The 23,028-nt window shown below is 51.1% G+C and overlaps 9 protein-coding genes across 9 annotated transcripts; 5 read left to right on the top strand and 4 right to left on the bottom strand.

The window, feature by feature from the left end:
* Positions 1 to 130: 130 nt before the first annotated feature.
* QC761_302610 (uncharacterized protein) lies at positions 131 to 1,788 on the bottom strand (the record flags this gene model as incomplete). Its single annotated transcript, XM_062877400.1, has 2 exons — positions 131 to 1,423; positions 1,705 to 1,788. The coding sequence occupies 2 exons, from the start codon at positions 1,786 to 1,788 to the stop codon at positions 131 to 133; spliced, it is 1,377 nt and encodes a 458-aa protein (XP_062733111.1).
* A 167-nt stretch (positions 1,789 to 1,955) lies between these two features.
* QC761_302620 (uncharacterized protein) lies at positions 1,956 to 4,565 on the bottom strand (the record flags this gene model as incomplete). Its single annotated transcript, XM_062877401.1, has 1 exon — positions 1,956 to 4,565. One exon carries the CDS (start codon positions 4,563 to 4,565, stop codon positions 1,956 to 1,958), a length of 2,610 nt encoding a protein of 869 aa, XP_062733110.1.
* Positions 4,566 to 5,378: 813 nt separating this feature from the next.
* QC761_302630 (uncharacterized protein) lies at positions 5,379 to 6,146 on the bottom strand (the record flags this gene model as incomplete). The annotated part of the gene is made up of 3 exons (XM_062877402.1): positions 5,379 to 5,446; positions 5,508 to 5,968; positions 6,064 to 6,146. 3 exons carry the CDS (start codon positions 6,144 to 6,146, stop codon positions 5,379 to 5,381), a joined length of 612 nt encoding a protein of 203 aa, XP_062733109.1.
* A 3,649-nt stretch (positions 6,147 to 9,795) lies between these two features.
* Positions 9,796 to 10,318, bottom strand: QC761_302640 (uncharacterized protein; the record flags this gene model as incomplete). The annotated part of the gene is made up of 2 exons (XM_062877403.1): positions 9,796 to 9,959; positions 10,069 to 10,318. 2 exons carry the CDS (start codon positions 10,316 to 10,318, stop codon positions 9,796 to 9,798), a joined length of 414 nt encoding a protein of 137 aa, XP_062733108.1.
* A 562-nt stretch (positions 10,319 to 10,880) lies between these two features.
* QC761_302650 (uncharacterized protein) lies at positions 10,881 to 11,779 on the top strand. The gene is made up of 2 exons (XM_062877404.1): positions 10,881 to 11,386; positions 11,443 to 11,779. The coding sequence occupies exons 1-2, from the start codon at positions 11,082 to 11,084 to the stop codon at positions 11,534 to 11,536; spliced, it is 399 nt and encodes a 132-aa protein (XP_062733107.1). The 5' UTR covers positions 10,881 to 11,081; the 3' UTR covers positions 11,537 to 11,779.
* A 4-nt stretch (positions 11,780 to 11,783) lies between these two features.
* QC761_302660 (uncharacterized protein) lies at positions 11,784 to 13,652 on the top strand (the record flags this gene model as incomplete). The annotated part of the gene is made up of 1 exon (XM_062877405.1): positions 11,784 to 13,652. The coding sequence occupies one exon, from the start codon at positions 11,784 to 11,786 to the stop codon at positions 13,650 to 13,652; it is 1,869 nt and encodes a 622-aa protein (XP_062733106.1).
* A 1,247-nt stretch (positions 13,653 to 14,899) lies between these two features.
* QC761_302670 (uncharacterized protein) lies at positions 14,900 to 18,233 on the top strand (the record flags this gene model as incomplete). The annotated part of the gene is made up of 1 exon (XM_062877406.1): positions 14,900 to 18,233. The coding sequence occupies exon 1, from the start codon at positions 16,809 to 16,811 to the stop codon at positions 18,231 to 18,233; it is 1,425 nt and encodes a 474-aa protein (XP_062733105.1). The 5' UTR covers positions 14,900 to 16,808.
* An 800-nt stretch (positions 18,234 to 19,033) lies between these two features.
* On the top strand, positions 19,034 to 19,754 carry QC761_0049460 (uncharacterized protein; the record flags this gene model as incomplete). Its single annotated transcript, XM_062872459.1, has 2 exons — positions 19,034 to 19,478; positions 19,531 to 19,754. The coding sequence occupies 2 exons, from the start codon at positions 19,034 to 19,036 to the stop codon at positions 19,752 to 19,754; spliced, it is 669 nt and encodes a 222-aa protein (XP_062733104.1).
* A 94-nt stretch (positions 19,755 to 19,848) lies between these two features.
* Positions 19,849 to 21,087, top strand: QC761_0049450 (uncharacterized protein; the record flags this gene model as incomplete). The annotated part of the gene is made up of 3 exons (XM_062872458.1): positions 19,849 to 19,919; positions 19,974 to 20,058; positions 20,218 to 21,087. The coding sequence occupies 3 exons, from the start codon at positions 19,849 to 19,851 to the stop codon at positions 21,085 to 21,087; spliced, it is 1,026 nt and encodes a 341-aa protein (XP_062733103.1).
* Between the last annotated feature and the right edge of the window lie 1,941 nt (positions 21,088 to 23,028).

Here is a 23,028-nt window from a genome sequence, read left to right as displayed (position 1 = left end):
TTGTGGCCAACTGGGAGAACGGCTTGGGTTTCATCTCGAGGTTCTAAGAAGCTACTGGGTGTAACCAACTTCTGTCAGTGGTGGCTGAGGCAAAGAGACTGAGCTCTAATCTGAGGCGAAGAGACTGAGCTCAAGTCTGAGACGGTTCAGATTTAGCTTCAAGGTCTAGTCGCAAAATTGGAGGGAGAGAAACACCGGAGCGGTTCCAGGTTCTGTGGTCATGCTCTCGTGAAGCCCGGCGCACTAGATCATAATGTTCATCCTCCAGTATCAAAACATCTGTTGACCTGTTCGGTCCGCTCCTGTGAAACAATGCCCCCGTTGGCACTGCAGTCCATGTATGGCTTGCAACGCGACGGTATGCTCTGGAAAGCTTCCCATTTATAACGAAACTCCCTCCCGGAACAGGCTGAACATAAAGAGCCAAGAGAACCCAGCGGTTGTCACTATTCAAGATATCGCACCCAATGATCGCCATCTGAACCTTTTCCTCATCGTCTTCGGAGTCGTGGATTTCGAGTACATTTTTCGGCACCCATGTGCGGTCCTCAACCAGGATTTCGACAATGTTCAAGCGTACTGACAACCCGACATTGGTCATATAGAAAGGAGCGAGGTTGCGAGGAGCCCATAACCCGAGAGTCGGTGGGCAGGCAAATGCAGCAGGTGAACTGGCTAGAAATCCACTACTTGACACATCTTCCTTCCACACGAAAAGACTTTGGTCAAAGGACACACGCATGATCTCTTTTTTTAGCCGACGGAATGCCTTCTTGCCCCCCTCGCCATAGAGAATAGGCATGCAAATGTTGAAGATGCCCATGAGGCTGTAGGTTATGTCTTCGCTGCGTGTGGTATGTCGCTCTGATGCCCATCCCATTCGTTCCGATATGCTCACCTCGGAGATATTGTCACGAAATAGAAGACAGGCGTCGCCAATCTTAGTGATGTTCGAGATAACGCTGACGAGGTGCCTGTTTGTGATGGGTTGCCATGTGGCGTCGAAGAATGATCTTGTCTCAGGGGCAAGGAGCTCTTGAAGGGTCCATCCGCGTGTAAACCACCGACATGGCCTTAAAGCATCATCAAGCTTGGCAATTGACAGGCTTCCCCAGTCAGCCATCGGTTTGGTATCGGAGAGGTAGACGAGGCAGTCTCCTGAGTCGTAGTAAAAGCGGTACATGGAGTTGATGGCCTCGGATAGGTCGGCACTGTTGCGCTTGTCGATGCAGCAGGTGTCTACCCACCCATATTCGTAACCCTTCTGACTTGCGAGGCGGCAAAAGTTGGTGATCTTTACGAAACCGGTCTTATTGGTGATGGTTTCGCGCAAGCCCTGCATCTCCACAAAGGTCACTTCCTGACTTGGGACATCCCAGGTATGGGACCAGATGGCATAGGGCGGAAGGTCATTGTCGCAGAACTCTTCTTATTTCAAAGTGATTGTCTTGAGAAGCCACATCGTGATGGCAGATGATGATCATGTAGTAGGGTTTTGTTGATTGTTCAGGGAACATTTCTCGTGCTTACGTGCGGGAACGGGACCCAAGCATGTGACCCAGCGGCCAATGACCTGCTACATGCATGAGGACATGCAGCCGAGCTGAAAGATTGTAACCTGCTATCAACATCAACATCATTCCTCTGTCTTGGTGCAACTTATGATCATTAGATGGCTCTAGTGTTGAGAACCTGAATTCTTACACGAGGTTCCCTGGTATTATGCCCGTCAGGGGAGAGGTCGTCGAACAGATACAAGTTGATTATGAATAACAATTGGCAAGGCATAACAGAGGACGACGAACAGTAAACTGCATTGAATAGGTAGTGTGCTTGAAGCGGCCAGGTGGGTGGTTATGTACCTGTGAACCTTATGTTGGGCGCCGCCAACTGCTTCCAGCTGTCCTTGGCTTCTCCCGCCAGAAGCACACGCTGAACAGGTCACCTGGGAGCTCCTATTCCACCTGTAGCACAACCTCCGCCGACTTGACACCATTCGCCGTGGCCGCCACTGTAATCGTCCCCGATGCTCCAACCTTTGCACGCACAATAGCCAACGCTCGTCCTCGGAACGCTTTCCTCTCCTTTGACGGGAACGCAACCATATCAGTCGAGTCTCCATTATCCGTAGTGACAATGTCAGCAGGCCCAGTGATGGAAAATGTGATGTTGGGTTCCGCGGTGGGAACAACATCGCCCTTGTCGTCCACGACAGCAACACTGACAAAAGAGAGATCCTCGCCGTCAGCTTTAATCTTCGTTCGGTTCTGATACGTCAACAACCGCAACTGAGAGGCCGTCCCGGTAGTCCGAACAGTCGCATTCGCCCATTCATTCCCATCCTTGTATGTCACGACACGCACCTCTCCTGGCTGGTAGGTGACCTGGTCCCACCGGAAACGATACGTGTACTGCGCCTTCTTCTGTCGACCCTGGGACTTGCCGTTGACGAAAAGCTCGGCTTCGTCACCCGAAGAGTACACATGAACAGGCGTGACTTGACCGACGCGATTGGGCCAGTTCCAGTGAGGCAGGATGTGGGCCATCTTCACGCTTGGGTTCCATCTTGACTGGTAAAGGTAGAACCGGTCCTTGGGAAACCCAGCAAGGTCGATGATGCCAAAGTAGCTGCTCCGAGAGGAATCATATGGCGTCGGCTCTCCAATGTAATCCCAGCCTGTCCAAACAAACTCGCCCGCAACGTACGAATACCGATCTTGTGCCACAAAGACCTTGTCAGGCGAAGCACCCCATTCCATGGCGTACAGGTCATACGAACTGACTTGTCTAGTAGTTGGATCGGCGCCAGGACCATTCGCCCGTACAATCGCGTTATTGCTGTTCACCACTGGGAAGAGGTATGTGTCCCTGGAGCTGACCACCGACGAGCTCTCAGTGCTGAAGATCAACTTGTTAGGGAACCGTCCCCGGAAGTTCTCGAACGTTGGCGCGCCGTTTCCTTTGCCCTCTCCCTGATAGTTCAACCCGATAAGATCAACAATCGAGACAAAGGCCGTGTCAGGCCCAGCGTTGTTCATTCCGACGGTGGACTGTCTGGTGGCGTCCTCCTGGCGAACAATATTTCGAAGACGCTCAGCTTGTGCTGCACCGTTGCTGCTTCCCTGCTCTGCGACCTCGTTTCCAAAGGACCAGGCCCAAATTGAAGGATGGTTGCGGTCACGTCGAACAAACGCTCTGAGATCTGGCTCAGACCAGTCGGCAAAGATGGTCTGGAAATCGTTGCGAGTCTTGTGGCTGCCCCACGTGTCGAAGATCTCGTCCAGGACAAGGAAACCCATCTTGTCAGCAAGATCGAGCAGCTCAGGCGCTGGAGGATTGTGTGAGGTTCTCATCGCGTTGGTTCCCATATCCTGGAGCATCTCCAGCTGACGCCGAGCAGCCGGAATGTTGAAGGCGGCTCCCAACGACCCAAGATCATGGTGCTGGCAAACACCCTGGATGTACACGCGCTGACTGTTGACACGCAGTCCATCGCCAAGGTACTGCAGAGAGCGGATGCCGAAAGGAGTCTCGTATGTGTCTACCAGCTGGTCCCCAACGTAAAGACGGGTGATGGCAACATGCATATTGGGCTCCTGCGTCGGACGTGGACCCCAAAGCTTCGGGTTCTGCACAGTCACTGATGCATTCACAGATGCAATAGACCCTGGAGAAACGCTGACTGTGGCGTTAGAGAAACCACCGATCTTTGCTCCCGCCTTCCCCGAGACCGCATCGTAAGTATGAATGTCAGTGACGACCTGGACCTGACCTGCTGCGGCGGTTGTTGCGCTGTTCTCCACCTCAACAGTGAGGTCAAGCGTTGCCGTTTGAGCTGACGAGCTCCTAGTTTTGACGAAGGTACCGAACTGGCCGACGTGGATGGGGTTTACTTTGGTCAACCAAACGTTGCGGTAGATCCCTGCACCTGGGTACCACCGCGACGACTCAACGGCTTGGTCAAGGCGAATAGCTAGCTGATTGGTTCCGGACTGCAGATACAGAGTGAGGTCGACACGGAATGAGGCATAGCCATACGGCCATCCACCAGCGATCTTCCCATTGATCCAGACCGCAGCATAGGACATGGCGCCGTCAACCTCGAGATACACAGATTTCCCCTCGTCGCCCGGGTTGAGCGTGAACTTCTTGCGGTACCATCCAACCCCCTGGATGGGAAGACGACCCATGTTTCCTCCGACGGGAACATTGTTGCCGACATAGAAAGGTCCTTTGACAGCCCAGTCGTGAGGCAGACTCAGGGCTTCCCAAGAGTTATCATTGAAGTTTGCTTGGGTATAGGTGACGTTGGGTGGCTCGTTGGATGGGCGCTTGGTGCGGCGGGAGGCATCATTGATGAAGTTGTTGGCTGAAGGTGTAAGCCATGGCTTCAGGGTGTTGTAGTTGAGGTTGTCAGGATTTGAGGTGAAACGTTGGAAACGCCAGTCCGCGTTCAAGCTTATTCTTTCGCGAGTTGCTGCTTGTGCGAGGACTCCAACGATGAAAAGCACCACTGCTACCAGCAATTGCCGCATGACACTGGAGGCCGCACAGCGGGAAGACATGATGAATTAGGCCTACTTTGGCCAGCACCTACCGTTCGTCTGATCTGATCAAACAATGCGGCAACATTTAACCTTAAAGTCAACCTCAGACGGAAAGACTTCATCTCTGTCCTCCCCATGATCTCGACAGCAGGTAGCCGTCACGCTGGCGGCTATCATCTCAACCACTGCCTTCTATTGGGGCGCTACAATTTGTCCTTGTCAGGAGACAGTGGATAGCTGTCTGGCAGTTCCCCTCGTGGTACATCACACAATCATACCGTTGCTCTCACATGGCAAAATATTTCTCCATCATAGCCTAAGTTGCAGATCGATTCCGTTCCTGTGATACTTGTCGCCCAATCACCGCCCGGCAGAGAGTGGTACAATATTTCTCCAGTGTTTCAGTGAACGTTACCTCGAGACCCCTCCTATTTGTTGGTCACGGCCCCGCAGATGATATGATGGACTTGGGGTGAGGTTGTACTCGAGAGCCGTTATGCCGGTCTTGGCGCATGAGGAGATACATGTTGCTTCGGGCCGTGCCGGACCGGAGGATGCCAATGGTGCGTAAATGTTTTGGCCATTTGAAGATGCACTGAGGACCATGGATAGAGGGAGGATATGCGGGAAATAGTGGTTCATGTCCGTGATATCTCGCAATCTTGTAGAATCTACGGGCACATTTGCGTTCAGATCAACCATCAGGGTGGTTTGGCCGCGTAAGAAGAGAAGAGCTGACTTTCAGGGCTCCTCGAAGCATACCTACCTACTCACAACAAACTGCCACGTTTCAAACACGCAGTGACGATTCCAGCAATGGCCAGGACCTTTTCACTCTTCAAATTTCCGGGCCACAATCTGCACGCCAACTGGGGCCCCGTCGTAGATCTCGGGATCATCTGCGGAGCCAGGCGTTAGAACCCAAGGTAGAGTAAGTGGGGGGAGAAGGGAAGGACTTACAGGCCTCCCAATTTTGTTTATCGACGTCGTTGAGAGGTCTGTAGGCATCATTGCCCTCTGGGACCACGTCGATCGCCTTGTCTGCCTTGGTCATGGGGATGACAGCCGCTGAGTAGTTCATCAAATTGATAACTTCGGTGTAGGCTCTTTGTTTATCGTCAGCTTGAAACACAGCTTCCGGCGGTGCAATGCGGCGTCTATAACCAGTATGATAATATTTACCTGGAATCACCGCGGCGTGCGGGGCCACTGGCATGATGACGGCATTCACGATCTGGCCGTTGCTCTCGCTCGTCGAGTTCCAATTATCAGAATGCGCGGCTTCGTACTCAAGCCCTTCTAAGGTGAGATTCTGACACTCGAGGAGGTCGATCGGCGGCTTATGCTGGAATGCTTCCTCGAGGTCGGGGATTAGGGGCTCCCCTGAAAGGGCGAGGCGGGAGTGGTGTCGTTCCTGCCGTCTGCTAAGAGCAAGGAGACCTACGGGCACGCCGGATTGTTATCAGTCTGCAGCCAAGCAATTCCGACATTGAAGATAACCTAGAGGGAGGCTTACATGCACCCGCTTAGCGGTAGCTTGAAGCGGCGGCTCCCAATCGACCACCTTATGCCCAGCTGCCCTGAGGGCATCTGCGACATGATGGAGACCCCTGGTGATGGGAGGGTGCGGGCCAACAGCTTGATCAGTCCTAATGACACACTTAATTAGCTTAAAAGTAGTAAGACGGTGAGCGGGTGTGAAAGGACAGTCAATGGCTATCGGGAAACACTAGAATGCATAAAAGGAAAGCAAGTACGTGCTGAAATAGTAAACATGTGGTGAAGGACAGAAAATAGGGGTCGAAACATAGTGAAGAGACATTAAGACATAGAAAGTAAGTGCCAAGGAAAAAGTGAATATGTATTGAAAGATAGTAGTAGGTGTTATGAAGGGATTGATATATCTTCAATGACGATAGGTAGGCATATTAAGGAAGCAGATATGTCTGTCATGAGAGTCAATAGGCGTGGGAGAACAGGTGCGTACCAAAGAATTCCGAGTTTTAACGGCTTTGAAGCTGTTCCATCACCTCTAGCCCGGCACCGATGTTCATCGAGGACATCTTGACGGAAGGGAATCGGCACCACTGCTGCTCCCAAGGTTTGGTGGAAAACGCAGCACAAATGGCAAGCTCGAGCCATCCAACGGACGTGCTGAGGAAACCAACAGTGTGTCGGTATGTATTCTGGCCGGTATTGATGTTGGCGACGTCGCGGTACAAAACTCGTTCGGGGGTAGGCTTGAGGGAAAAGATTCCGTTGAACGCAGCAGGAATGCGAACTGAGCCGCCGATATCTGTCTCAACGCCTAGCACACTGCCCCCAAGGCTTGAAACGCATCCTTGCCTCCGGAGAACCACCACATGACAGATGCTGGTTATGCGGGTTTAGTGTTTCGCCGATGATGTTGTTTTTCGTCTCACCAAAGAGAAGTGTCTGCGGGAGTCCCGTTTTGCAGCATAACACTGCACCCAAAGATAGGAGTCCTGTAGTGATTTGACTCTCGATCTTGTGAGCCTGGTTGGGGTCCTTGATGCCGAGGTTGCTGCCTATCCATCCAACGTAGGTTGGATGACCAGGAAATGGCCCACCCACGGATATAGACCACCACCCCCACACCAGCCACACAACCTTAATGAGATTACCCCTGAATGCTTACACTCCCCACAACAAGACCAATATTGGGTCAATTTCTATGGAAGTTATACCAAAATGTAGCTCAATCACTGTCAGAGTCAGACATTGCATCTGCTTCCCTCTTACGCCGGGTTTGAACCCGATAACGTGTGCTACGCCGCACAGGCTCGGCTGGCTCCGGCTGCTCCACATCCTCCTTAGGCACCACTTCTTCCTCCACCACCCTCCCTTTAATACGAGCCTCTTCCAAGTTATAAAGCCTGACAAACTTAGAATTCGAATCTTCTCTATTTAAATTACGCCTCTTCTTTACGTCCTAGGCTTTATAGGCGTTTTATTAGTACTTTACCGTATTAGCTTTATAGATAAATACTTTAGATCTTAATATAAGTATAGTACTAATAAAAGTCCTTACTGCAAGCCGTTTTCCAGCCGGCGTATAGTTCTTAAGTAGGTCACTAACCTCTTTAGTTACCTAAGAATCCTCCATAGTATAAAAAGTAAGTATTTTTAAAGAGAGATTTAACGGTACTATAAGGACTACTACCTAACTTAAAGAGAGTGGTTTATACTTACCTATAGACTATAATCCTATCCTACGCTAGCCGTTAATAATATTTTTTTTCTTAAAGCCTTACTTACGGATAAGGTTATATAACTAAATTAAATTAATTTTACCGTTAAACATATAATTAATAAAAACGATATTTATAATTATAAGCCTTTTATATACTTTTTTTATGTTAAAAAAGTAATTAATATTCAAGGGTTAAAGGACGTAAGAATAATAAGGAAATAAAAAAAGAAAATAAATTTTATTCCTATAATTTTAAATTATAAAATCGTTAGTAGTATATAAACTATAGTTATTATAAGTAAAAAAATATAATTTTAATAGGTCCCTTAATTAAGCTTTTAAAATAAAAGTTTCTTTAAACTATTTTATAATAAAGTCGTTACTAGTTTAATCGTTCGATAATACGGTTATATATTAATCTTTATTAAATTAGTTTTTAAACTATTATTTTTAAAGATTTTAGCTTTTAAAAATTACCCTAGGAAAGAAGGCTTTCCTATTATGACAAACCCCTGTACAGAACCTCTGACAGGGATACTGGTTGAAGGCTACTTCTGAACAATCCTGGTTCGGTGCAGCTAGAGAGTGCACAACAAGATGTCTCAATGTAATCACAAGATACTGTAACTACAACTTGAATTGCATACTGCAGAACTGTCTATCTACGCCAGCCAGTTCCTCCGTATATATAGATCAGGGGACCGTGGACCGTTGACTTACAGACGGTCCTCGGTCCTCTCCGGATTGGCCGATACTGGACCGTGAGCCCCGCTCGATCGTACGGTCCAGCCCTGGTTGGTCCGGTGTGCCCCACTGTCTCCCAAAACCGTGACACTAGGTTTACAAACAGCCCTATAAAAATTAATAGCGGCTTACTTAGGGCCAGGAAAACCTTATCGTTTAATGGATCCTTCGTTAGGAAAGCCTTAGCTACGCTCCTACCTACGCTAACGTAAAAGCTCTAGCGGCTAATATACTAGCTAAATAAGCCGATATTTACTCCATTAGGAAGTATTAAGTAATTCGCTTTATTAGCCGTTATTTTAATATTAAAATAAAAGTAAGTAAAAAAATTAATTATATTAAAGTTAACGAAATTACTCCGGAGAATATTAATAAGTTTTTTAACTTATATTTTATTATTAACTAAATTAAACTTAAAAATAAATATAATTATAATAAAATAAAAATAATAAAACGTTAAGGAAAAAATAATTTAATTATAAAGTCTTTAATAAAAATAATAAAAAGTCTATATACGTTAAATAGAATAAAGGACCTAGATTATTATATTAAAGTAAATTTTTTAGGATAGGTGTCACGGTTTTGGGAGACAGTGGGGCACACCGGACCAATCAGGGCTGGACCGTACGATCGAGCGGGGCTCACGGTCCAGTAGGACGGAACGGACCAATAAGGTGGGTACCGGGGACCGTGGTGGGTCTCACGGTCCACCGTCCAGTGTCGGCCAATCCGGAGAGGACCGAGGACCGTCTGTGGGTCAACGGTCCACGGTCCCCTGATCTATATATACGGAGGAACTGGCCGGTGTAGATAGACAGTTCCGCAGTATGCAATTCAAGTTGTAGTTACAGTATCTCGTGATTACATTGAGACATCTTGTCGTACACTATTTAGCTGTACCGAACCAGGAGTATTCAGAAGCAGCCTTCAACCGGTATCCCTGTCAGAGGTTCTGGATAGGGGTTCGTCATACCTAGGTTCCTAAGATACGGTGCCTTAGTGTAGAATGTGGAACCCCGTGCTTGTGGGACGCTTTACGCTAGCTTATACCAGCAAAAATGTCTTGTTCGGCATTTGCGATATCCTCGGTATATTTGGCCATTGATGGGTACCTGGAGCAAAAGAAAGAAAAAGAAATGGTCCATTTTTGACCTCTGGGGGTGGAATATAAAGTTTGGGGGGGCTTTCGGAGGTCCAGGGTTGTTGAGGGTTTAGTGTGGAAAATGGCACTGGTAAGTTTAAGCCAATGTGGGCCACCTCTGTGGGTGGGCCATTTCCTGGTCATCCAACCTAACCCATAGTCGTATAGACGTCTTTGATGTGAAACTGGTCCTTCAAACTGATGGGAAGGCCGTAGAGAGGTCCAGAGACCGTTCCTGTCTCCTTGAAACCAGCGTGGAGAGCCTTGGCACGTTCCAAGGCCTGGTCAAAGAAGAGTTCATGAAGACAGTCGCCTTACGAAAAATCAGGGCACGTTAGCATACCTGTACTTCTATCTCTCTGGAGAGAAAGACGAGGTATGTGGAAGGCTTACAACTTGGTAGGCAATGGCTGGGGCCTTACAAAAGGCCGTGGTGACCTGTAGAGCACTGTAGGTCCCGTCTTTCACGTGACTGACAATATCTGGGGCGTTTTTGGCTAAGATCGACGCTTCGGCGGCTTCCAAGTGCTCTGGCACTACACCGGTGATGTCGCGCTGGCTTTTTGCTTTCACTAGGTCCTCTGGTGAGAGCTTCCAATCGTCGCGTATACTGGCAAGAAGGCTCTTGCGCTTCTCCGCCGGGGTCTGCCAATTTGAGCTCTGAATCGACATGCTACACGACTTTGAGGACGGATTCACAAAGTGAGAAAGAGAAGCCGAGAGGGAGATGAAAATTGAGAAAATGGCGGAGAATTTCGATGGGCAGAGTGCTCTTTTATTCCAGATTGCTTCGAGCACAGTGCAAGCTTTTTCACGTGGGACGTGATATATTCAGATGGAAATAGTTTGGAACTACGTTCCTCTGGGGCTTGCATCTTGCATCTCGCCAATGTCAAGGCAGTGGGTGTTGCGCCTATCCATGAGAAGGGTTCTGGGGACCTTATGCTGGATCCCGTCCTAGCTCAGGACAGACGCTACCACAGATTTTCGAGAGACTTTGCCCCAGCTTATGCCTTCATATCTCACAATGCACCCTACCACCGTAGAGATTTAGAATTTCTGGGTTAAGTTCTAAGAAAGTCATTTATGCCCATGGTTATGAGATGTAAATATGTGGAATTGATCGAGTTCTCATAGGCCGGGCCTTACTCATTGAATGTATTGTATCATTTCCAGACGATGTGTGTCCCCCATCCGGCGGTTTCAGCAATTTTTACCAAATCTAAACTGTCTTCTGAGCATGGGACTCTTTGGCTGGTGATCACCACCAGCATCTCAGGGTTAGGGTCCTCTCTCTTGGGCCATCGCGATGTGTCTCCACGCAACTCTGCCCCGCATTTTCCACCGTGACATTCTCTTTTCTTCGCCCACCCTAAGCTGCTGAGACAAAAACCAAGTTCCTGCTGTACAAACAACGTTCATTTCAAGTGCAAAAATGACATCGTTTCTATTTCGTTCCAGCAGAAACCCTCAGTACAAACTCGTCTTCTACGTCCCAACCTCCCACCTTCGAATTTGCAAAGACGCCGTCTTTGCTGCTGGGGCAGGCCGTTATCCCGGAGCTGGCAATTACACAGAATGTTGCTGGACAGCATTGGGAACTGGACAGTTCAAACCGGGACACGGTGCCAAACCTTACAAGGGAAAAATCAACGTACTCGCTGAGGAAGAAGAGGCTCGGGTTGAGACACTGTGTGTGGGAAAGGCCGTGGCCAAACGCGCCGTGGAAGCTCTGAAGAAGTATGTGTTGGAGATGATGTCTCTTGAATTGCCATGTCAGCTAACGCAACCGATAGGGCACACCCATACGAGGAGCCAGCTTATGAGGTTTACAAGATGGAGGACGTAGAAAGCTGGCGCCTAGGCTCTGGATTGCGAGCCAAGTTATGATCATCAAGAGATATTGCAAGCAAGTCTTAACAATCAGAGAGTTTGACAGATGTTTCTGGCCTTCCTACCGCTTGTATCTAACAATTCTTCCAATCCTGTCAACACGCAGCCAATGAAGCCGCACCTTGGCAGCGCCCCCGCTCGCCGATGTCACCTCAACGGAGGCGCCTCCTGAAGCGCGTCAATCCCATTATGTCCATCATCCGTCCATATTCAATCACTAAGGCCAGGACGGAATGCCTACGATATGCGACTCATCAATGTGTCTAGCCTTCAGATTGAGGAATTTTACGGAACCTATATACCCCCGTACGCCATTCTATCTCATACCTGGGAAGCAACAGAAGCCAGCTTCCAGCAGTGGACCAAACGTGTAACAAGAATACGAAAGTTCAAGCATCTAGGCTTCGAAAAGATCTACGCAGCGTGTAAACGCGCACGGGAGAACGGGCTCGGCTACTTATGGGCAGATACTGTCTGCATTGACAAAACGAGCTCGGCCGAGCTGTCTGAGGCCATCAATTCGATGTATGCGTGGTACGAAAACGCCCAAGTCTGCTATGTCTACCTGTCAGACGTTAGGATACCGTCAAGGGAAAGTAACCTGGATGTATTGACCTTGTTTCGTCGGTCTCGGTGGTTTACACGCGGCTGGACCCTACAAGAGCTTCTAGCGCCGTCTAATATCGTATTCTACACAAGAGAATGGGTGCAGATGGGAACCAAGCAGGCGTTGGCAGTTCTTATTCGCGAAATCACAGGGATTGACGAAAGCTGTTTGAGAGGTACCAGGCGGGTCGCTGTCTGCAGCGTCGCACAACGGATGAGTTGGGCTTCTCGAAGAGTGACGACGCGGGAGGAGGACATCACATATTCATTGCTCGGCATTTTCGGAATCAGCATGCCATTACTCTACGGGGAAGGAAGTCAAAACGCGTTTAGGAGGCTTCAGGAGGAAATTATCAAGGTGTCTGACGACCAAAGCATCCTTGCCTTCAACACCGATTCATCCGACAATACGCTACTCGCCCACCACCCGAGTGACTTTGCCTCCCAAGGAGGAGTGCGACCCAGCTTTGCGCCCAAGCTGACACCACCTTTCACTATGTCCAATGCTGGGTTATCACTGACTACGCCTTTGATTTACACCATGTCCCCCTACTGGGTGTTGGCTGTGTTGAACTGTGTGGAGCTACACTGGGCCCAGGAAGATGTCAGGGCACGGTCAATCACTTGCCTCCCGCTTCTCGGTAGGGACAAGAAGTTCATGCGGGCTCGCGCGCCGGTTACACTCATTAGCTTGGGAGTAGACTTGGTAGGCAATCAGGGGACATTGCGGTCAAAACACAGCGACTCTACGCCTGAAGTCGGGGGTAGTGACAGTGATAGCAACACAGCATTGGCAGAGAGCACCTCCACTATTGCGAAAACCACGCCCCTTGAGATACAAGATTTGACAACTCGGAAAGACACGGATATCCTCGTCACCTACTTCTCTCGAATCTACCCTTTATATGGTACTGAGATGGACGAGGCGATGAAGGGCTTTGAGGTTATCGACGTGGGGCCATCCATGAAGATACCTGATCGGGGGTTCATGATCGCATTTCCACGGGGAATGGGATCCTACCGGTACTTGGACTCGTTCCCTAAGGGAGACCTCTATCCAAACATCAGCTTCTTCATGCCTTCCGCAACCCCTCCGACGAGCACAAGAGAGAAGATGGAGGAGAACCGCGGAAACGTCACCAGAGGCCTGCTTGTTTACTCACACGAAATGGCGGGGAGATGCAAGCCTGGCTTCTTGGAGGAAATCGAGATCGTAGGTATCTATCTCGCACTGGACTGTTCAACTCGTAATTGGACATGTCGGATTTTGGACCTGGAAAGGCGAATTTCTGGGCCCGACTTGGAACACAAGTGGATTGTAAAGGGGGATGAAATGGTACTTGACAAACCTGAGGAATGGCCCCATTACGACCAGCAGCGAAATATGGTCGTCGCAGCTCGCACAAGATTTGAGACCGCCAAGGGGCATCCCTGTAAAGAGGCGATCATGGTGGAAATCGTCTTTGACCTGAAAGAACTGCTGAAGGAAAGAGATCTGGAAGGGTGAAAGAGCTTGTCTACCCACCCTCCTCAGGCAGCTTCGAATATTGTTTGAGCACGTCTTTTGACTCAGCAACCTATCATCAGGACATCTTGGGCTCCCTCACCACGCCGAACCAACCACACAAGGCTGAATATCAGAGTTTTAGTTGACGCTGTGCTCGAACACAGCAGCAGATCATCGCCTTGCTTTCTTGGGGGCCAAGACTGTGCCGAGATTCCGGGTAGCGCTTGTGGCGGGCTGGGAGGTTGCCGCGCTGGAGGCCTATGAACACGGCCCGACACCCGGAGGATTCTCTCCAACACGAGGAAAGAATGCATTGTGAGATCCCAAAGCAGAAGTGTCGATCTGGACCTTTTTGTGTTGTTTATGTATGTCCTTACTCTTGGACGAGCCGTCTCTTGGCCTCGATAGTGTCTTACACATTGCCCAGTCCGGGTGTTTCCCGCTACCCGGTCTGGGCTGTGTTCCGACTCTGGATTGTACGACCCGAACTGGACCGGAGTCTAGAGGATTCGACGCGCGAAAATATTGTATGGATTGGCTAGGCCGCGCACGTTTCGAAATATTCCTGTTTATGAGTTGTGATATCAAAAGCTGTCACAATAGAGATTTCAGCTATCGGCCCATTGAGCTGTCTACCGTTGACGTCTGAACGGCCGAATGTGCGGGTCGTGTCTGAATGTCAGGGCTCCCTTGAATCCATGAATCCATGATCGCTGGACACCAAGTGGAGATCTCCCGCTCAGTGGGGAATCGAGCTTAATCGGACTGCACCTCGTATCAAACCGGCTCTATCGACGCTCCGCATGCAGGGTTTGATGTTTTGTTCAACTGCGCACGTAGCGGCGTCTGGTTCGGTCTACGGTGGACTCTCGGTGTCGGCCGGCCTTTCTGTCAAGAGCAGTTCACTGTGAATTGAAAAGTTGACACCATCGAACTGTCAACTGGCTAAGCCCAACTGGGGTCCCCGCAGTTGGCTGTTGGCCTCTAAAACACATCTTCACTGCCCGTTCACTGCCTCAACGAGGCCATTGACACCCGGACTGCTTTAAAAGGGACCACCAGTTCACAAATCGGAGGAAAATATCTCTTCCGGCCGTACAGCTAACTCCCGTTGTTCCTGAAAACCCCACCTCTGCGTTGATTGGCTTGGCACGCCTGGAGTGTGGAGCTGCCGCCCCCGCTCCCTAGCGTCGCGAGCGCACTGACCAGCCACCTTTTGCTGAATAAAAAAAACCTCCACATTCTCAGCTTCATTGCTTGTTCATCACACAGAAGCCCAACAACAAGGGAAGAGTCTCGGCGGTTCCTAAACCGCGCATCATGAAAAGTCGAAAAACACGAGTCAGGACTGCCGAATATTGCCAGTCTGCAAGCAGTCGCCGCATTTGGATGACCGCCACCCTCTTTCGATGAGCTCACCGTCCGGCAGCGAACCATACTCAGCGGCGCCTGCGGGCGAGCGCCATCAAAAAGCCACCAGTTTCTGACGCAACTCCGCTTGCATAGGCCCGGTCGAGTCACAGAGCCAAAAACGAACTCGACAATCTGGTTGTTCCCGTCATTTTTCCATCATCGCGTTGCGCCACACACCGACCAACAGATATCGATGCAACAGACCGACAGGGGCCTCACACCCACGCCGTTCAGCCCGATTTGGATCCGGCCCATGTTGCCTCCTGAATGGCTGGTGCTTCCCCCGTTGACATTGCCTTGCCACCTTCCACGTTCTGGTCAGCGCTGGAAACTCGGCATTGCCCACCAACGACCTTCAAAGCAGTCGAATTCAGCACCAAACTCTGAAGACACCATCCCCCATCGAGCTGCGAGGCCGTCGGTTCAGCTCGAACACCGAGAGGACAAGCATTGACAAGCCAGACAAGCTTCATCAAGCTTTGAAGGATTCCCTTTGGCATGGCTTGGCCTCTGAGGCGACTACAAGCCAAGTGGACCGAGGAATTTGTCTGACTTCTCACTTTGCAACACGTGTGCCGTCCCTGTCCGGGAAATACAATCAAAGTTGTGCTCGCTTCGAGACGGCATTTGCTGACAAGCATGCATATTGGTGAGGTAGCACAGCTGTGGTTTCATATACACTAGCCGCATCGAGCAGGGACCAGCACTGAACATCTCTTGAACCCCTACCAGTTGGGTGGCTTGACGCCCTGCTGACGATCTTTCCCCTCCCCCGCAATCCGTCCCTCACGGTCACGAGCTGCCGAGTTGTGATGGTTTCTGGACGCACCCGTTGCTCACTTAGCGTCGCTGTAGCTTGAACGAGCCGAACTGGATCTTCTCGAGTTCACAAACGAGCGGTTACTGGCGCCGACCTGCCACTATTTCTCATCTCTGTTCATTTCTGGTCGATATGAAGGCTGTTGTGCCAGGACCTGTCAGATGCAGGTATTCCCAAGCCGATGCAACCCCCTACTTCCCCTCGCATGTGGTGTCCTGCCCTTCTGGCCTCCCATTCGCTGGCCGGCTGCGACGCCATCTCCAGAATGCAAAGATTCCCTGGGTGCCCATCTGATTTGTCGGTATTTCTCTCACCTTTTTGTGGGGTTGAGATCCGAAAAAGTACACCAGGCTGGGTCAGGTGCAGCAACCGAATATGACGCCTCAGAGGCAAACATGCCAGCAAGGAGGGTGGCCTTTGACAAGTCTCGAACATCAACAAGACACAAGAGGATTGTCTCTTTGATCCAGCCCAAGCAAGTATTGACATGTGTGTCTTGAATTCTCCTGACTATATCGTTGCATCCACTATTTGCGATTGTCTCATGTGGCCAAGACGGCCAATGCAGACAAAACAAGGTTTGGACGGCAGGCTACTTCGGGAGCAGGGTTTCTGGGTCAATCCAAGCTGCCCAGGCACCCGATCGATGATTAGCCGGCAGAGGGTAATCCACCACCATCAGAGTGACCCTCCCGACGTCACGCAAGACGTCCCCATGGGCATCCTTAACCAGGGGCTGTGGCCGGCGGCACAGAGCCTTCTTTTTTTTTCTGCTTCTTTTAGTAGTCCCCTCACACCCAACCGCGACCACTCCGGCCCTTTGTGCCCCCACTCTCTTCAACATACCTCAAATACCTATAAAAGGAAGATGGCCTTCTCTCCAAACCACAGTAGTCGCTAGCACCATCACGACGTCACAACTTATGAGGCGTGACCTTATATTTTTCCACCAAGCCCTCTCTCTCTCTCTCTCTCTCTCTCTCTCTGTGTGTGTGTGTGTGTGTACTACGCCAAACACAACTTCAACAATATCCAATCCCAGCAAGACAATAACCCTCCAGCCGCATCACAACATTCCCAGTGCATCTTCTCCAAATCCATTAGACGCATTTGCCACACTCACAATGGCGAGCCAACCCCCACGGCCCCAACTCAGAAAGAAGGCGAGCTTCCGGGACCGCTTCAAGTCATGGCAGAAATCGGCTCCTCCCGCTTTGGAGGCAATTGAGGAACCAAAGCAAAAGTTTGTCTACGAGCCCAAGCATGCCGCCTCGGACTTTTCGCGCATGCCAGTGTTGCCAGTGGGCAGCCAGAGACACCGGATCTTTGACTCCAGGCGAACTGCCCCGTTGCAAAGTTTGCCTGAGGGGACAACAAGACTCAAAGCACGTAGGGGAAGACAGTCAGAAGGGAGGAGAACAGACGACGCAGTGAACCCTCCGCCCCAGTTGGCCCTCCAACATGAGCTGGCGAGAAGAGATTCCAAGTCAAAACGATACTCCTACACTCTGGTAGAGGATCCGTTGCGGGTTTCCCAAACGGCAGCCGTCCACCAAGTTCCTATCAGCACCCCACCGATGAGTTGGGACCCAGCTCCGAAAGAGCTCCGGCAGGCAAGCCACACCCCAACAAGACACCACTCTCACAGTCAGCACACCCGGCAGCCAAGAGCGTCGCCATCGACAGACTTTGAGTTATTTCTTGCCCAAGCTGAAGCCGAAGAACGCGCACATCACGAGGTTGTCTTGCGCCAGATGTCACAGCGCGCAGCGGCGGCTCAGGCCGCTTATCCCCATCGGCCTACTGTCCATCCCAATCCCCACACGCAATTTGCGAGTGCGGTGTCGGATGTAAGCGCCGCCACCACAGCCGTCGGAGGAAGGACGTCCGCCAGTGGCAGAAGCAAGAACAGCAGCCGGAGAAGTAGAGATGCTGCGTCCACTGGCACCGGGAATCGATCGCATTCGTCTTTTGCCCATCCTCTCCCAACAGAAGTCTCCCAACAGCCGCTCGAGCAGCCGATTCAACGATTGCGCCACAAAGGACATTCAAGAAATCCCAGCTGGGCTACTGGTGCGAGTGTGGAGTTGACGAAGCTTGATACATTTGCCGCGGAAACCGCGCCCACTGTGCAACCGGTTCAGGTGTTGGGCGTGGATGAGGCCTTCAAGCCTCCCCATACACAAGTTGACCAGCCACGAACGTTGAGACGGCAGTCGAGCATAGCTCAGAAGATAGCCGAGTACATCCGACCTTCTCGACAGGTGGACGGCGGTGTTGGGTACCAGAGGAGTGGATCCAAACGTCATAGTCAGGCCATCCCTAAAGTCGAAACGCTGGCCGAGTAAGAGTTCAGATTCAAGTCTGACTGGATATCAGAGGTGGGAGAATGAAGGATGATATCATGAATGGATGGACCGGGACACTAAAAAAAAATGGGGTCCATGTGTTTTGGGAGATACCTCTGAAGCAGGTGAATGACGACACGGGGAACGAATAAATACCAGGTTGGATATATCAAGGGACGGGCGCATATTCGAGTCGAAGTATGTCAAGAGTTCTGAGATTGAAACAAGTGCTAGCTGGGCTAGAGGGGAAAGCAATCGCATCGTATGGTAGATTCACTATTGACATCCAATGAGACGCTTACAGCTTGCTGTCACAAAGACCTTTTTCACCTGACGCTCCTGAACATAAGCTCACGATCGGTCGCCTGACGTTTGATGTCGGGGGAAGTGCACGCAAGCTAAACCTCGATAGTCAATCAATGGCGGCTACCCCTCACGCTACATCCCCAAGCGGCTCTGCAAGTACGTAACGACGATCCTCTCACCAGTGTAGGGATTCTCTCCCCCTCATGAACCCCACACCAAGCATGCCAAAAGAATATCCCGTCTCTCCGCATGCACAACCATGTCGGGGAGCCGGGAGTAGAGGGGGTTCTATTCGGAGAGCAGTACTATGCCGGCAGATGCGGAGCAATCCTCCCCAACCTCGACCGCGTGCCAGGTGTCGCGGGGTAGGTTGTGGGCGGAAATTTTAACCGTGTAGACCGAACTTTGGGAGATATATTTCAACTCTGGTATCTCGCCGTCGCCAACTTTCCTGCATCTTCTCACCATTCCCAAGTTGCTACTGGCTCATTACGATGTCCTCCAGATCCTCCACCCCCGAAGCCACCACCCCGATTCCCACCCTCCCCAAGACCCACTCCGGCATCCCCCCGTATCTCCTCCCCAAAGCCACCCGCGCTAAGGAGGCCGTCTTCTCCGGCCGGACCAAACCCGCCAAGCCCCGCAGTCGTGAGGTGCCGGTGGTTCCCCAGGGTGTTTCCCGCGATCAGTTCCTCGAGGCGTTGGAGGAACTGAAGCGAGAGTTGGGAGAGGAGAACGTCGAGGTGAATGATAAACCTTTGAAAGATGGATGGTACATGGAGCACCCCAACACGCACGACATGATGACCATTTTGGATGAAGAGGAGTTTGTCGCCGGGGCGGTTGTCTACCCGGGCAACACAGACGAGGTGGTCAAGATGGTGAAGTGGGCTAACAGATGGCTTGTTCCCATTTTTCCTATATCCATGGGGAGAAACCGTAAGTTCTCACAACAAAACAATCACGGAGGGGTGGGAGCTGACGAAAACAGTGGGCTATGGCGGCGCCGCTCCGCGAGTGAGGGGTTCGGTCACGGTTGATCTGGGGAGGAGGATGAATAAGATACTGGATATCAACCCCCAGGATTATACCTGCTTGGTTGAGCCGGGGGTGTCGTTTTACGGGTTGTATGAAGAGCTTGGGAGGAGGGGGTTGAGGGAGCACATGTGGGTTGACACGCCTGATTTGGGGGAGCATCATTGGGAATACGGTTGATCGCGGGGTTGGGTATACCCCTTATGGGGATCACTGGGCTTGTCATTCGGGTTTGGAGGTGGTGTTGCCTACTGGGGAGGTGATTAGGACGGGGATGGGGGCGTTGACGGAGGGGGGGGAGAATACTTGGGGGGTGTTTCCTTATGGGTTTGGGCCTTATTCTGAGTGAGTTCTTTCTGGGGGGTAGAGGGGGTGAAAGAAGCTGACGGGAACAAACAGTGGGATTTTTTCGCAGAGTAATTTTGGGATTGTGACCAAGATGGGGATGACGCTGATGCCAAATCCCGGGGGGCATGAGAGTTTTGTAAGTGGCGACACACAGCACAGAAAGGGAGGAGATATTGACCTCGACAGATGTACACCTTTCCCAAAGAAGAAGACCTCGGCCCTCTTGTACGCTCCCCCAACCCCTATCACCCCTATATCCCCAACTAACCCCCCCTCCTCCCCCTTTTCCGACCAGATGGAAATCATCCGCCCCCTCCGCATTTCCACCATCCTCGAAAACGTCGCCCAGCTCCGCCACGTAACCCAAACCATCGCCGCCTCTGGTCTCCCAAAATCACACTTCTTCTCCGGCAGTGGCACCATCCCCCCCGAAATAATCCACTCCGCCGCCGCCGCCTCCCCGGTAGGCGACCACACCTGGGCCTACTACGGCATGTCCTACGGCGCGCCCCACATCCGCTCCTACAAACTCGCCATCATCGACGCCGAGTTCAGCAAAATCCCCGGCTGCCGCAAAATCGACCCCTCCACCCTCCCCGAGGACGAATATTTCTGGTCCCGAGACAGAATCGCCTCCGGAACACCCGACATCCACGAACTCCGCTGGGTGAACTGGGCCCCCAACGGTGCTCACATTGCCTTTTCCCCTGTCTCCCCCATCCGTAGTGCTGATGCTACGAAACTCTTCCAGCTGGGCAAGAGGATTCATGAAAAGTACGGGATTGATTTCATGCCTGCTTTTATTGTTGGACTGAGGGAGATGCATTTGATTGTGGAGATTGTTTTTGATAGAGATGACAGGGAGCAGAAGGAGAGGGCGTTGGGGTGTCTGAGGGATATGGTTGATGAGGCTGCGAGGGAGGGGTACGGGGAGTATAGGACGCATTTGGTGCTGATGGATCAGGTGGCGGGTACGTATGGGTGGGGTGGGGGGGCGCTGGGGAGGTTTAATGAAAGGTTGAAGGATGCGTTGGATCCGAATGGGATATTGGCGCCGGGGAGGTGTGGGATTTGGGGGGGAAGGTATAGAGGGCGGGGGTGGGAGATGGGGAGGGGGAGTGAGAGGGGGAGCGAGGGAGACGGGGTTGGGGGGAGGGTGCTATAACTGGTGCAACTGTACGATGGAGCTGGATCGACAGGATGGATAATAGTTCACGTGGATTATGTCGACACCTGACATTATCATCTGTTGAGCCCAAACACAAGAGTAATCACGTGGTGGTTGGTGACAGAACCAATACCTAGCTTAGTCCATGCTCAATATCGTGTTACCTTGCTCCCGCATGCGGCTCTTACATGAACCCTTGGTCTTGGGTAGTCACAAGGCAGTTTCGCCGGTGTCCTTTGCGCTGTCGCTCGAAACCAAGGGCTCAGGAAGAGCCAGATGCTAAATGTGGGATCATGGCACCGTCATCGTTGTGTTTATGCTTTGAAGCGGCAACTTGCCTACCTGGTATACATGGAAACATTAATTTACACTGATAAGCAGGAGCCGGGCGATTTATGTCACAAGGTCATCAGGTCTAACCGTGTCCTCTGCTGTTTCCCAGCAGGTCTCCTCGCACTCCTATTTCGTAGTTCTAAAACCGAAACTTGGCAGGAGATAGCACCTCTGCGCCAAATGTGGACAAATTTCCTGCGGTGTTGAATGCATAGACACCAATGACACCATCTCACTGATCAGCACCTCAAGGTCTTCGGTATCAGAGGGTATCGTCACGTAGGCCATCAAGTCAACTGGGCGAATGGGCAAGAGCACCCATTGTGTACGTGCAGCGCAGAACAGTCGCCTACGAAGCCAAGGTATCATCGGTGGTGTGTGTGCACCTGCCTGTCCAGACTAACTACCAGTGCCCCCGCAGCTCGACCCTGACATTCGGTCCCGTGAGAAACACAAACTTTTTTCTTTTTGCCGCAGCGGTTCTCGTTTATCTCAGATTCAGACGACCTTCCTGGTGGCAGGTGCGGTGCGTTAGGTGTGGCCCAGTTATTGAGAACAGCGCCTGGCAAATCCCCCCCCTGAATAAGTGGGCCCACCAGCCACATCCAGCCATTGCCAGGCGCGTGGTCTGAAACTGAGATAAGTTCTCATATCTCTTGGTTATCGGGTAGTGGCATCCGAATTGTGACACCTTGTTGCCCTCATGGCAACTCCGGGATTTCCAATGCGGCGCACATCGAGCGCTTGGTGCCGACAATTGACTCTGTTAGTCTGTCTCAGAGTTTTCAACTTGACATAACTCCAGCCGACTTCAGATTATCTACACCTTCCGTCTGGCATTGAGTTCTGACATAGGTCGTGAGTGTAACATGCGACAATATGGTCCGAGTCGAGGTGTTGCTTCTCTCCCAGGTTGTCGGCCGTTCTTTCAACACAGCTGGCAAACACATATATCATCTTCCATCAGCATGACCGCATTTATTCCTTTCAGACTGATCAGTCTTCAACTCTTACGTCTAGACATTTTGCAAATACCTTACCTTTTTTTGCTTCGTGGTCACCGTGGATCAACTCCGCACATACCAGACCCTTATACACCGAAATGATATCCGATACCACATATGCGAATGCCCGGGTGCTTGTCGTTTGTTGGAAACACGCAGATCCTGGGTTCAAGGAAGAGGGCGAAGCTATCGGCCAGATGTTTTCTGACGTCCTTCAGTATGACGTTTCATATTTTGACATCCCCAGTTCTTCCAGCGAGTAAACTTCGCTTCAGCATCCTGACAGCAGCGGCAATGGGATCCAAGACCCGCTCACCGGGAAAGGGTTCCCTCACCGCTGCTCTCATCCAAGAAATGAAGGCCGCGATGGATCAGCAAGGTGGCGTCGACATCCAAAGCCTTACACCTACATCTTTGCGATGACAAAACACGATCTATACGCAATGCCGGTGTATATCAGTCAGGGCAGCACTTTGAGTCTGAGCTCAAAGCCACGTGTGCTTGTCCCTAGGACCGTCAGATGGTGCTCAGCGGTTGAGGCCTTCCAAGCCTCCGGGCTTTCAACATCTGACACCCTGTTGGTTACTTGGCCCGACAAGAC

Source organism: Podospora bellae-mahoneyi, chromosome 3 (assembly GCF_035222275.1).
Source record: "Podospora bellae-mahoneyi strain CBS 112042 chromosome 3, whole genome shotgun sequence".
In the NCBI taxonomy this organism is placed as follows: Eukaryota; Fungi; Ascomycota; class Sordariomycetes; order Sordariales; family Podosporaceae; genus Podospora; species Podospora bellae-mahoneyi.
This window is presented reverse-complemented; position numbering and strand designations above follow the sequence as displayed.

Excerpts from the sequence above, each read along its gene's own strand:
- QC761_302650 (XM_062877404.1), top strand. The coding sequence starts at position 11,082 with ATGACATCGTTTCTATTTCGTTCCAGCAGAAACCCTCAGTACAAACTC. Across the intron at positions 11,387-11,442 it reads GCCGTGGAAGCTCTGAAGAA|GGCACACCCATACGAGGAGC; the intron begins GTATGTGTTGGA and ends CGCAACCGATAG.